The sequence below is a fragment of the Boleophthalmus pectinirostris genome, unplaced genomic scaffold, assembly GCF_026225935.1.
Source record: "Boleophthalmus pectinirostris isolate CB_2022bp ecotype Guang Dong unplaced genomic scaffold, ASM2622593v1 HiC_scaffold_7, whole genome shotgun sequence".
NCBI classification, from domain to species: Eukaryota; Metazoa; Chordata; class Actinopteri; order Gobiiformes; family Gobiidae; genus Boleophthalmus; species Boleophthalmus pectinirostris.
The window spans coordinates 656,881-670,191 of record NW_026571473.1 but is presented as its reverse complement, the minus strand read 5'-3'; the positions used below and the strand labels follow the sequence as shown (position 1 = coordinate 670,191).

General features: G+C 42.7%; 1 protein-coding gene across 2 annotated transcripts; it reads left to right on the top strand.

Annotated features, from left to right (window-relative positions):
* Positions 1–967: 967 nt before the first annotated feature.
* pltp (phospholipid transfer protein) lies at positions 968–12,651 on the top strand. 2 transcript variants are annotated; one of them, XM_020927715.2, is made up of 15 exons: positions 968–1,621; positions 2,769–2,891; positions 4,368–4,467; positions 4,907–5,035; positions 5,983–6,138; positions 6,353–6,416; positions 6,704–6,859; positions 8,081–8,257; positions 9,142–9,201; positions 9,287–9,451; positions 10,773–10,840; positions 10,927–10,969; positions 11,050–11,113; positions 11,208–11,284; positions 11,351–12,651. In XM_020927715.2, exons 2-15 carry the CDS (start codon positions 2,783–2,785, stop codon positions 11,438–11,440), a joined length of 1,458 nt encoding a protein of 485 aa, XP_020783374.1. In that variant the 5' UTR covers positions 968–1,621; positions 2,769–2,782; the 3' UTR covers positions 11,441–12,651. The 2 variants fall into 2 exon arrangements, with proteins under 2 accessions (XP_020783374.1, XP_020783375.1); XM_020927716.2 differs by having other exon boundaries at positions 968–1,642.
* Positions 12,652–13,311: the final 660 nt, after the last annotated feature.

Sequence of the window (13,311 nt, the reverse complement as noted above, 5' to 3'; positions counted from 1 at the left end):
CCCTCCTCCGGCCCTGAGCACTGCCTCTGTGAGTAAACTACACAAGCTGTACTTCATGTTTCACTAACATTCCTCAGTCCTCTCCAGATTGCCATGTAGGTGCTCAGAGGGCCTTCACTGTGCTGTCTTATTTATTTTAACCTGAGGAATAAATGCTTTCTTCTGCAGTGTGCCATCTGAGAAGTGCGCCCTCTGCTGGTGTTTTCTATTCACCTTATTCTTCCCCTCCCACTTGTGCCGTAATTTCTTTTAAACCACACTTTTTTGTGGCAGCACTTTTGGTCAAACATGAAGCCCATTCCTTTCAAAGGAGAATTTTAAAGTTTCACAGGTAAAATCTGATATAAAGGTGTTCGATTTGTGTAAAATGTGCATGTGACCAAAAGGTCCCTTATAGAACTGACATGCGGTGAAGATCAGCCCCATGCAAAATAATATAACCCCAATGGTGATGGCAGGGTCCATGCTAACTCCCAGAATAAGGTGAATAGGCTATAAAGACATTTCAAAGGACACTGTGAAGAGGAAAAGGGAGAGGACAGTTCCTTGGAGGCAGGAGAGAATTGCTCATCCACTCCAACTAACTCCTCCTGCATTATCCAAAGAGAACGTGGCAGCATTAGAGGTTCAGCTCAGTTTTACAAGAGAAAAGTCACACTATGGCACACATCTATGGCACACATCAAAAAGCAGAAATAAACTGGCTTCAGACCACTCCCTTTTCAAATGCCCCACTGAAAATCCGTAACTGTTAATGGGACACAATTACTCTATGCCTTTCCCTGCTACCCTCTAGTTATGATGTGGCTCTGATTCTTTGTAGTGGATTGGCCATTACACAGTTGTAGATTGAAGAGAGTTTCCCTCTGTCCTAGCACCATAAATGGCACATGTCCAGCTAATACACTAATACGGATTCAGAGTGTGGAGCCTTTGGTCCAGTCTCCATGTGGGTGCTGTTCCTGTAACCTCTCAGAGTAAACAGGAAGTGTTCTGTGAAAATGACTTTTTTTCCTAGAATTCCGTTGTTTACACTTACTGTACATCAGCTGATCAGCGACTACGAGGGCAGCCCTCATATGTCCCTCTGCAGTCAGTGATGAGTCTGTGCGGCCTCCATTCACACTACAGGGACATGGAGTGTTTGGAAAAGAGGAAAGAGTGTTAAAACATGAGTGGTTCCATCATTTGGTCAGGGCACGTGTTCATGGGCAGGTTCAGACAGCACCCACAGGGTTTTTGTGTGAGTGAGTGTGTGCGTGTGTGTACACTTGTGGGGGGGTGTATGTGTTTAGGGGGGGGACTCTTCTAACCCACTGAAGCAGAGCCACAGACCAGACCACTACAGCCAGGGAGGGAACAACCCAGACTCCAGCACAAGGCAGAAGACACGTCCCAGAGGACTGAAAGAGGACAGTGAGAGGACCCAGTGGACAGAGAAGACAGTAAGAAGACGGAGAGGCCAGAGTGGACAGTAAGAGGACCCAGAGGACAGAGTGGACAGTAAGAGGACACAGAGGACAGAGTGGACAGTAAGAGGACCCAGAGGACAGAGTGGTAGCAGGAGTGACAGGACAGACCTGGACATCCTGGGAGGCTGCTGCTTCATCTGTTTCTAGAGGTATCAGAGCATCTTTGAGCTGTGAGTTTATTCATCTTTATGCAGAGGTGGTAGAGGAGCCAAAAATTGTAGTCAAATAAGAGTAACGTTACTTCAAAATAATATTACTCAGGTAGAAGTACAATGTAGCGGTCCAAGAAATTACTCAAGTAAGAGTATTTGGGAAAACTACTCAACTACTTGTAGCTTTCAGTGTAACTGTCTGGATTGTCACTTAAAGCTTTTGTTTGGAAGAGGAAGCACTACCTTTACTACTTTTTAAAAACTTTTTTAGTACTTTTTTAAGAGTACTGTTTCACTGTACAATATATTACTCTAGTAAGAGTACTGTTACTTCCATAAAAATATGATTTTATCATTTCTTTGTAACTGAGTAAATATAAATGCGTAGCAATAGGCTACATCTATTCAACTGTCAAGTCCCATTACATGTTACGCTGGTGTTACACTTGTGTTTAGATGGCAGTTTGTGCAGCAATAGTTTTGTTTCTTGTGTTTAGTGCCATTCTCTACAGAGCTGCCTTACGGTGGCACAGTGGTTAGAGCCCCTGCCTCATAACAAGAATGTCCCAGGTTTGATTCTAGATCAGTATGTGCAGTGTCAGTGGGACTAGCCTGGTTAAATTGGCTCAAATAAAAGTGACGTGCATTAAAGTGTATAAAAAGAAAGTTGTTAGCCATAGCTTTTCATTTGGATCGTCATAGCAACGACCCACTGGCTTTGTACCGTGTGGAGCCGGCCTCTAATTAGAGCTCATTACAGAGCAGAGCGCAGCTTGTTCTAAAAGTGTCTGTTGCTGGCTCCCACAGCCGAGGTTACTGCAGTTCACTAGTACTTTACACCCCTGTCCCATGTCCCATAATTTCTGCTTTTAACTCTACTTTACTGGTTTTCTCCATTTTAAACTGACTGAAACTTGCAAATAGTAATTATGTCTTAACTATATTTGGTATAATGTTTTAGCACTTGGTCTGCAGTGGTGCAGTGAGTTGAGTGACTGAGTAGTCAAACCTCACATCAGCACTGACCTTTACTGGGTTCCCCAGGCCCATTGCTCACTCATACATTTGAACAGGAAGGGCATCTGGTGTAAAACATACAACATAAATGTCACTCAAATACCTACAGACTAAACTTGTGTTTCAGGTGTTGCTTGTAAGATGACTACTTTCTGGTTGTGGCTCCTCTCCTTCCTGTCAGCATCATGTGTCCTTTCTTCTGAACCGCCTGGGGTCAAAATCCGAATCACTGACCGGGGCCTGGACATGTGTAAGTTGTTTTCATCATTATCACGCAGTATAATTACTACAACAGACTCCAGACAGTTCTGTTTAAGACCGATGGACATATACATGAACCCTAAAGACTTGGATCTTCACTCAGACTTGTGAGTTTCTGAGGGACAGACAGAGATTCGGGACTCAGGCTCTGAATTAGGACTTGTGCACCATGGACTCTCCCTGGACTGAACTGATCATACATGTCAAATAGGGTCTTTGAATAAAACACTTAAATACAAAACACAGACACAAGGGCAGGTGCACAGATAGACCGCGTCCACGGTGAGAAGGGTCAACTGAGATCCGACCTACTCGCCCTAAGTCCTGGGGGCATACAGGAGAGGAGGAGGTTGTAACTGTTCACCTTCTCAGTGGAGCACCCAATGCTCTGCTGCAGTCTGTGTCTGTCCCAGTGGTCTGGGACCACACTGTGATGGAGGAGGCGAGGATAGACTGTGAGTGATGCCTGAGTAGAACTGCACCATCATCTGGGTTGGCTTTCCTCAGTCGTTCTCCACAGGTGGGCTCCACTGGAGGTGACTGATGGTGGGCTCCGCTGGAGGTCCTGGATGATGGTGGTGCCGAGGAAGCAGAAATAGTCCAGGGTGGTGTCTAGAGGTGCAGCAGTTGGCGAAGAGCCAACTGCTGCACAGAACATGGGAACATGGCACAGCCCTGTGGAAGTCCGATGCTGATAGTCTCAGTGTCTGAGACATTCTTCCAGCTGCGCTAACTCCAGTCTGTCAGGTGGACTCAGGCAGAGCAGAGTAGAGCAGGGAGGATGGTGTTGAATACAGAGCTGAAGAAAACCACAAACAGGATCCTGGGGTAGCTTCCTGGGGAGTCCACATATTCATACAACAGAGACAGATGCTGGGGGCAAGGAGAGTTTCAAAATGACAGTATGCACCTACTGGAGCTGGGATAAAGCCACCAACCTTCAGATCAGTTTGACTCTACCCCTCTGTTAACAGGCTTATGTTGAATTATGTTGTGCCGAGGAGTAAAGCAGTTTAAATACATTTGTCTCTATACAAGTCTCTAACTAGTGTATGACTTAAATTATGAAGACTAGGGATGTCAAGAGTAATAGCAATTTAAGAAACTTTTTAATTCCTAATTTTGCTAGTTTTTAAAATTGAATGTTGAAACAGTGCAATACAACATTTAGGTGTACATTATAAGCAGGCTTAATATTTAATTAATGTAATTCTAAACTTATAAAATCATCACTTTCACGCCAAGCCATTTTGTTGTTGTTGTTGTTGTTGTTGTTTTTGTCAATAATTGTGTCTATTCATAATATTTTTCTCACAATAACCGTAACTCAAACATTTGATATGGTGACATCCCCAAGAGGATTCAGTAATTATTTGGAGTGGAGAAATGGTCACTACTCCTCACTGCAGGGTGATATGTTCTGTCCTGCATGTCCTCTAAGCGTCCTCTGTCCCCTGTCCCACAGTGAAGGCAGAGACACAGCGCTTCGTGGAGCAGGAGATCAGTGACATTGTGATGCCAGAGATGCTGGGGAAGGAGGGCCGCTTCCAGTACACCATCACAGAGTAGGGTCTGCTGCATCCTCCACACTCGTACTCATGGAAACTTGACTTGTTGCTGTAGCATTCTGCACTAATAACACTTTGGGGGTTATTTACCTATCAATCAGAATTGTGCTTCATTTGTTAGAATCATTCACTATGATCTTATGGCTCATTTCTACACTTTATCCTGTGAAACGCTTTAGGATCCTGTGCACTCTGCACATACATCATACTGTTGTCCCAAAAGCACTTTAATTCATGTCTCCCTGTAAACCACTGGAGCATAATGAAACATGTCATGAGACAATATGCCAAACAAACAGGACAGTTGTTACCAGCTGCCTGCAAGTGTGCTGGTGCAAAACTATATCAATGAAACCATGACTCTGTGGACTCACCCCTAGTGGCTTCTGACCCCTGGAGCACCTAACTGTTTATGCCTTTGTGTGTGTGTGTTTAGTATAAAGATCATAGCCCTGGACCTGACCAATGTGGACTTGAGCTTCATCCCCACAGTGGGACTCCTCTTCGACGTGCAGAACTCCTCCATCACCCTCAGCTTCCACCGTCGCATCCTCTACTGGTTTTTGTAAGTCCTCTACTATTTTTTTTAAGTCCTGCTTTAAACACAACAGTGTGTCCTATTTATTAGAACCGTAATCAGCTCCATACTGTTCAGTACTCAGCATAGGTCCTCACTAGGGTTGTGAAAAAGTATTGAAAAGAAGATACTAATTGATATGATAACTAGTATCAAAACTACATACTCATTTGAGCAGCTCAAAAAAGTCACATTCACAGGACAGAAGTGAACCTTTCCTTAATGTCTTTAGAATGATTTTGAGCTGTATCAGAACAAGTATAAGAGCACATAGACCAGTATACACACATGGACCACTGAGGATTACACACATATGAATCCACATGGGAATAGAAAAGAAAGTAGGCTGCTATCATTTAATGTTCATCACATTCTATTTGTAGCAACAATTGTATTCCTAACCGTTTGTTGTTTCTGGGTGTAGAGGATCCAGTCCTAATGCGCTTCAGAATCCAGGTTGTGGTACATTACATTATAGAGCAGAAAGGAGAAGAGTGGGTGGATAGGATAGGATTAAATAATATTAATGAGTTGAATAGTGAAAGCTAGACCACCGGCCTGAAAGAGAGCAGTAAAAACTGTGTGACCTCCTGTCAGCCATACACCCAATGCACTGGCACCTGTGCGTTCATATGGGGCTTGACTGCACCTTGCCCCCTTGTGGCCAAGCCAAATATAGGTCACCCTGTGCCCAGACATAAACAGTGACCCAAATTAACCCCAGCATAAACGAAAGAAGAATGACTCCTACACTATTGTCTAAGGTAGAGTTTATTTTGTTTTATATTGTCATAGTTGTTTTGGTATTGGTATTTTGAGTATTGAGTATCAAATCTATTCCTTAATATCAAAATTGAGTTTGAAATTTTAGTACTGTAACAACACTATTTCCAAGTTCTGTTGTGGTTTCAGTCTGGTATTTGTGTCTTGCTCAGCTATGACACAGGTCTGATCAACGCCTCAGCAGAAGGGGTCAACATCCACACAGCCCTGACCCTAATACGAGACCTGGACGGAAGGCTGAAGATCGGGAACATGAGCTGCGATGCCAAGATCAACCGCATGAGGGCAGAGTTTAGTGGGACACTCAGGTAACAGCGATTACAAGAGGGCACAGTTCAACAAGGCACCACATGAAGGTGCAATTTAGTGGGACACGGGTATCAGCTATCATTAGCTATCATAACCCAAACCCTGAAACAACTATTGGTACTAGTCCCCAGCAAACCAACAGCAATCCCACGATCATGTGTGTATGTGAAGTATGTGTATGTGCAGTGATGTATCTCAGCTTGTGTGTTGCAGTAAAGTGTACGACTTCCTAGCAAGTTTCCTGACTACCGGGATGCGCTTCCTCCTGAATCAGAAGGTCAGTCTGTCCTCATCCTACCCTTGTCCTGTCATTGCCCAGACTCTGTTCTCATCTTTTCCCTGTCCTTGTCCTATCTAACCAGGCTCATTTCAGATAGGTATGTGTGATACTCTGATTCCTACACATTTAACAATCTGGACTGGCCCCCAATGAAAGTGATCAGGAAAATGTGGAATGTCTTGACACCCTATCTTTAGCCTGTGCCTATTCTCACCCTTACCTGTCTCTGTCCTGTCGTCTATGTGTGAGCTATCCTCTGACCTCTTGTCCTTTGTCTCCTGCAGCTGTGTCCCGTGCTGGACCATGCTGCTTTGGTCCACGTAAACTCCATGTTGGACACTATCCCTGTGCGCACTGAAGTGGACGACTATATTGGCATAGACTACTCTCTGCTGAGAGACCCGCAGGTGTCCCAGCGCAGCCTGGACATGGACTTCAGAGTAATTACTTCACTCTGCACACTACCTAAGCACTTAATCTGCACGTTTGTATCTACGGATGGAAACTAACAATGACCTAAATCCAGTATATTTCAACTAGTAAATTGTAATCTGAATCTCATTTAAATAATAAACTAATCTTCACTATCCCATGACATGCCACACTAATCATATATCTTATGGTATGAGTACATAATTATTATTATATGATCATATAATCATTAAATGAAGCTTAAACTGAAGCTGTCCCTACCTCCTGCCTGTTACTCACCTCCTGAACCATTTCTGAAACCAAATGTGAAGGGTGTGAAGAATCCCTCAGTCGTTCAAGTAGAATCCATGTCGAGGAGAAAATTCAGTTTGTCAACTGGACAAAAGTTATTTTGGTTGAAGACGTTTTGCAGCTTGGATGAGCTGATGCCATTGAACCATGCAATCTGTGCTTTATAGACACCTGCAGCTAGAACCTGCGTATGTAAATCCACGTCACATTACGCCCTCTCCACACCTCCACCTTATCATAAAAGGAGCATTCAAAGTGACTCGTGAATGAGATTGCCCTAAACGCGCACGGTTTCAAATGTATAATATTGTAGAAAATAATGAGTGGAATAAACAGCCCTTCTCCGTGGTTTGGCTAACCTCGATTTAAATGCTCAAATCTGAAGATCATTATTTGATATGATATTTGATGTGGATTTTCTGATGATTTCCTGATCAAACTCTTTTTCCCCGTGTCTCCAGACTTTGCGTAGAAGTTACAGCAGGGTCCTAGCTGCCGTAGAGAAAAGCAAAGAATGGCACTTAGGACAAGTTTCATAAATCCCGCAGTTGGCGTAACAAGTGCCTATGCAATGATTTGTGCATAAGTTAGCTTTATAAATGAGGCCCATGGTCTATTATAAACCTCAGACAAGTATATTCTTTCAATGAAAGGATCTGTAACACCTCGCTGACTGTGATATGTGACATATGCTCACAATATGATAATGTAACAATTATGCAGTACATGCAGTAGTCAGTAGTCAGTCATTTTAAAAACCAAATGCATTTGAATGACAGTATTTCTTTGTTAAATCACCAGTGGCACAAACCTTTGATGAAATACGGCTAACAAATCAGTGAATATGAAATCATATATTAAAAAAAAAAAAAACTGCTCCAAAAAACGTAAGGTCCTACATATTATAATAATGAGACTTGTTGTGTACGTGTTTTCAGGGCATGTTCTTCAGCCTGGCCAATGAGAATGAGCATCTGCCCAACCTGGCAGTGGAGCCGGTGATCCAGGAGTATGGCCGCATGGTGTACTTGGCCTTGTCTGAGTACTTCTTTGACAGTGGCATGTTTGCATACTACAAGGCCGGCATATTCACTATGGACATCGCTAATGAGAGGGTGAGCTGTGAGGACGTCATTTACATTGTACAACACATACTAGTACAATTTGACTTGGAATTGGAGTACATTAAATGGCCTGTATGACGTTATTCTTTTTATCTATGTTCTAATGTTGTTGCAATGTTGTGTTTTATTTCATTCACACTTGTTAAACACAAGCCCCGCCTAATGCTGTCATGTGATAATACAGGACCTTCTCCATTGTGTTTTAAAAGTCCATACACCTGGATGATTTCAGCCCTAGAATTTCCCATCTACTGAAATATAAGTAAAAGGCAGAGGCAGAGCTACCATTAGGCAAAAGTAGGCGGCCACTTAGGTCCCCTGAACCTGGAGGGACCTCCATCCAATTGCCCTCAGTACCACTAATGGCCAAGGCAATTTGATTTTCTCTCGATATGACATTAAATGAGAGTGGTTTACTTTTAAACAAGAAAACATCACCAAAATAGTATCTGATTTTCAAGTCTATTTTAACTGTCAAAGTCCATTTGACCCTGATTTGAACATAATCAGAGCATAATCATAATCATATGTAATGGATGTAAACACAAATGTAACTCCACCACTGGTAAAAGGAGCTGTTAACTTGAAAACTACCACTACATGACATCACAAGGTGGAACAAAGCATTTTCAGCTTTGGAGATATAGACTAGTATTAATTAAGGGTTATTCAAAGGTGTGAATAAAAAACAAAACACAACTCCAGGTCTGTTTTGGGTCAGCTGAGGGATGCAGAGATGGGTTCAGTTCATGTACAAGATATACATACATAAATAAACGCTCACAAGAGTCAGTTTGTTATTATGTAGAATCTTCTGAACATGGTTTAACATGAGCTTATTTGCCCACTGACCCTCTGGCCTGGCAATGTTGCAGATGCCCAGGGATCTGGAGGTGCTGTTGAGGACCACATACTTAGGAGTTATTGTCATGATGGTACGTATAACATGCTCCACCACCTGCCCCACACTCACCCCTCCACCCACCCTACCCTCACCTCTTCTCTTGTGCTGTCTTCCAGAATGCTGCTCTGGTGGACTCGCCCATTGCTCTGTACCTGACAGTCACGTCTCCACCCAAGACATCCATCAAGACATCAGGGGCCACCGTGTCTGTAACAGCTAATGTCCGTGTGATGCTGCTGCCCGCAGGGAGAGAGCCCATCCAGCTCAGCAGCATGACCATGGTACAGCTTGTCCTTCTCTACTTCACTTCTGACTCCAGTTAAATCCATTTCAGAATCTAGAATGTTTTTTTTTTTTACAAACCGTCCCACTGATCACGAGCCTTTTTATTTTTGTTCTTCTATGTGGTTTCAACACATTGCTAACACATAATATATCGAGATTACCATGTTACATTTTATTGAAAATGCTATACTCGCTGAAAACAACATATTAATTAACATGTTTATAAGTCTCCCCTCTCTTTGCTCCCCATGTTAAGTCACTCCCTCTTCAGAGCACTATCACAACACAATCAGCGTGCACTCCATTAATGAAACTACTGCACATTACATCAGGTTTGTCAAGTTGTTGTGTACAGTTTTGTGTCATGCTTCTGTATATTTATGGAGAACTCGAGTGGGAGCATGGGTGATGTTAGCCGGATTCATCAACCGGTTTCACTTCGTGGGAAACTGTCTGACCTCATAGCATTAGGATTCGTTCACTCGACAGTAGGCGGGTACTTTTTTATTTAACCAGTCTCTGCTATTTGGTCGTGATGTATGCAATGCACCAAATCCCGTAGGAAGAAGGGCAATAACGCCTTTCCCCTTGATAAAATTCACCAAACATTCTTTTTGTTCCAGTTTTAAATCCTCGATCTTGGAAATTGTTGCCAACACAGAATGTCTGGCTTTGTCTACATCCATCTCGACTGCTTTGTTTACTGTTGTGTTGTACCACAAACGAGACTCAGACAGGTACTTGAGTTTGAAGTCATGGCTTCACAGCTCACAGCTGATTGGCCTGTGTGCGGTCAACAACCTCCGGGGTTCTTGCAAATTGTCTAGTGTATTCCAATTCCTGACCTAGTCGCTGGAGAGGAATTAAATTGAGTGGAGACACTAGCTAGGGTGATGTAGGCTTGTGGACTAAAATTCTCAAACATGCAAGGACGATATCTAAAACCTCTTCAGGTGTGTTTTTTGATGAGCAAACAACATTATAACATGGTAGGTGCTTAATACCCCCACTTTAAAGTGGAACTAAATGCCAAATCTACTTTAAAAAGAGTTTTAATAACTGTTCCTTGTAATTTTTTTTGCAACTTTAATACAAACAAGGTCAATTTCAGATTTCTGATCAAAAACTCCTAATCTAAGCGTGTGCTGCCTCCAGTGGCCTCTGCAAGTTCAAGTTGCTGGTGACGTCATAAAAGACTGTCGTTATTACAAGAGAGAAGTCAAGCTGCTGTGTTTGTATAGCTCCAGCACACTCAGATGCTCCTGTATGTTACATATGTAGCTGTTGTATGTGATCTTTTTTTTAAATCTTTTTCAGGAGAACAAATTTAATGCTAAAGTGTCAATGAAAGGCAAGAGACTGGCCGTGCATGCTGACCTGCGGAGGTGATGTCAAACTGTCCCTCTGTCCCTCTGTGTCTGTCACAGTTCCTCTGTCTCAGTCTCTGACCCTGCAAATGCTTTGTTCTCAGGTTTAAGATCTTCTCCAATCAGTCAGCTCTGGAGTCTCTGGCGGTAAGACTTATAATGTTTCTTGGCTCACTCATGTCCTCTTGTCCTCTCATGTCTCACATTTGTGATGCTCTCCTCCTCAGCTTATCCCACTGCAGGCTCCTCTGAAGACCATGCTGCAGATGAGTATAGTCCCCCTCATCAACAGTAAGACGGCTCTCTCTAGTGGACACTTTTCTGTTAGCGCCACCCTCTGACAGTTGAAATGTTCCTGGTTCTGATCCTTGCTGACCTGTTGCAGACTGGACCAAGCGTGGTGTGAGGATTCCTCTGGCAGATGGCATGGACTTCATCGAGGAGGTGGTGGAGTATCATAATGTGAGTACTATATGTCTCCACAGAATATCTGCTCTTGGGGAGGTCTGACCACGCTGTGTCTCACAGGGCTACATTGTGATCGGAGCAAACCTGCACTTCAGCAAAGGCCTGAGGGAGATGATCCAGGGGAACACCACCAGAGCCTCAGACCTCTGAATGCACCATAACCCCTTATTCACCCCCTTATTCACTACATTGTAGTAGGCTGGGAGAATAGAATCTGTTTCTCTAACATGAATACGTCATTTTGTGCAAATGTTTTCTTTCTGAGATGAAATGTCAAACCTCACCCACAGGGTGCCAAAAGGGTGGGGGCCGGTTCTAGTGTGTGCTCCAAGAGTTGAGTCTGACTCAACTACAGTCTACAGGACTGAGGCCCAGACAGAATGACCAGCCCATCCTGGTGCTAAGCACCAACACAGACTTCCCCAGGCCATTAAAGGATTCTGATTTCAAAGGGTCACTGTGTAAGTGTGAGCGAATGTCTGCTTTTGGACACTTTGTATTTTTCTATTCATTCTGTTATATAGGCTACAAAGGTAGACCCCTGATAAACTCATAGAGCGATAAAAAGCATTGTGTCATTTTTAGGTTTAAGATTGAGATTGTGTTACTTGTCATATTTTGTATGTGCTCATTTTTATATAAAGCACTTTATAGTTTTGTGTGTTTACTTTATAAATAAAATGGATTGTTGCTCAGAAACCCATATAGGCTCTCATATAAACGCATATGCCTGCATTTTCAACCATGTTTGTGCATGTTAAATAATTCAAATTATTGTGTATGTTAAATGATACTAGTCTATTGCAGAAAACTGAATATCATGAAAAGTTCAATAGCTTTTACTCACTTCAGAAAGTCAAACCCAAATATTATCTTGACTCATGACACTTTGGGGCTGATCTTGCCCCCAATCTTAACTACTGCAAGCGTTAAGGAGGGGGCGTGTCCAGGTCCTGTACTTCGCTGCTGGAGGTTAGAGTGGGACGGTACAAGTACATATATGGTGACGGCATCTGAACCAATCTGTGACCGCTTTGGCATTTAAAAGCACTGTCTGTGTGGGTATATCTGTGTGGGTATGTCTGTGTGGCATGAGCGAGTGGGTCTACCTTGAGGTCTTGTGGTAACTACTGATTAAACCAATAATTAACAATTACATTAACAATTACTCACATAACTAGAGGAAAAAAACAACAACGCCACCTGGGGGAACCAGCTAATATAAAAGGCACACAGGTTCGTTGTTGATGAACAGAGGCATAATTCTTTGTATAGGCGTAAACATTGAGTTTCTGCATGGGAATGTCAGCACAGACTCCTTGTACAAGTATGATTTTCTAATATTGGAATAAATAAATTATCTGGACTTTATTTCTGGTTCAAGTGTAATTTTTATCTAAGCAGAAACTAACGAACACGAGAGGAAAAGATTGTTTTCCTCAACAGAAGTCCCATCCACAGAGGGGCCAAGTAAAGAGAGAGACCACTGAGACCAGTTTAATTATTTTATCTGCCTCCCTCAGGTTTACTTCTTCCTTGAGTTTTTTTTTTTTTTTTGGGGGGGGGGGGGGGGACTGTTGAGGAAAACAATCTTTTCCTCTCATGTTCGTTAGTTTCTGCTTAGATAAAAAATTACACTTGAGACAGAAATAAAGTCCAGATAATTTACTTATTCCAATATTAGAAAGTCATACATGTACAAGGAGTCTGTGCTCACATTCCCATGCAGAGACTCAATGTTTTACACCTATACAATGACTTTTATACACAAACTATAGCAGGAGGCTACCGTGGTTTAGACTTAGCGCCTCTTCGTTGGTGCACAGACCAGCCAGGCCTCTTGGTACGCTGCACAGTCCAATCAGACTCCATCTGGGGTGTTATCTATCTACCAAGTCCTGACATAATTCCTATCAGTAGTTCTTGTTCTATTTAGTTAATTGATTAGACATATAGATAGATATAGAATATCTTGTACATGAACTGAACCCATCTCTGCATCCCTCAGCTGTAATCTAGTC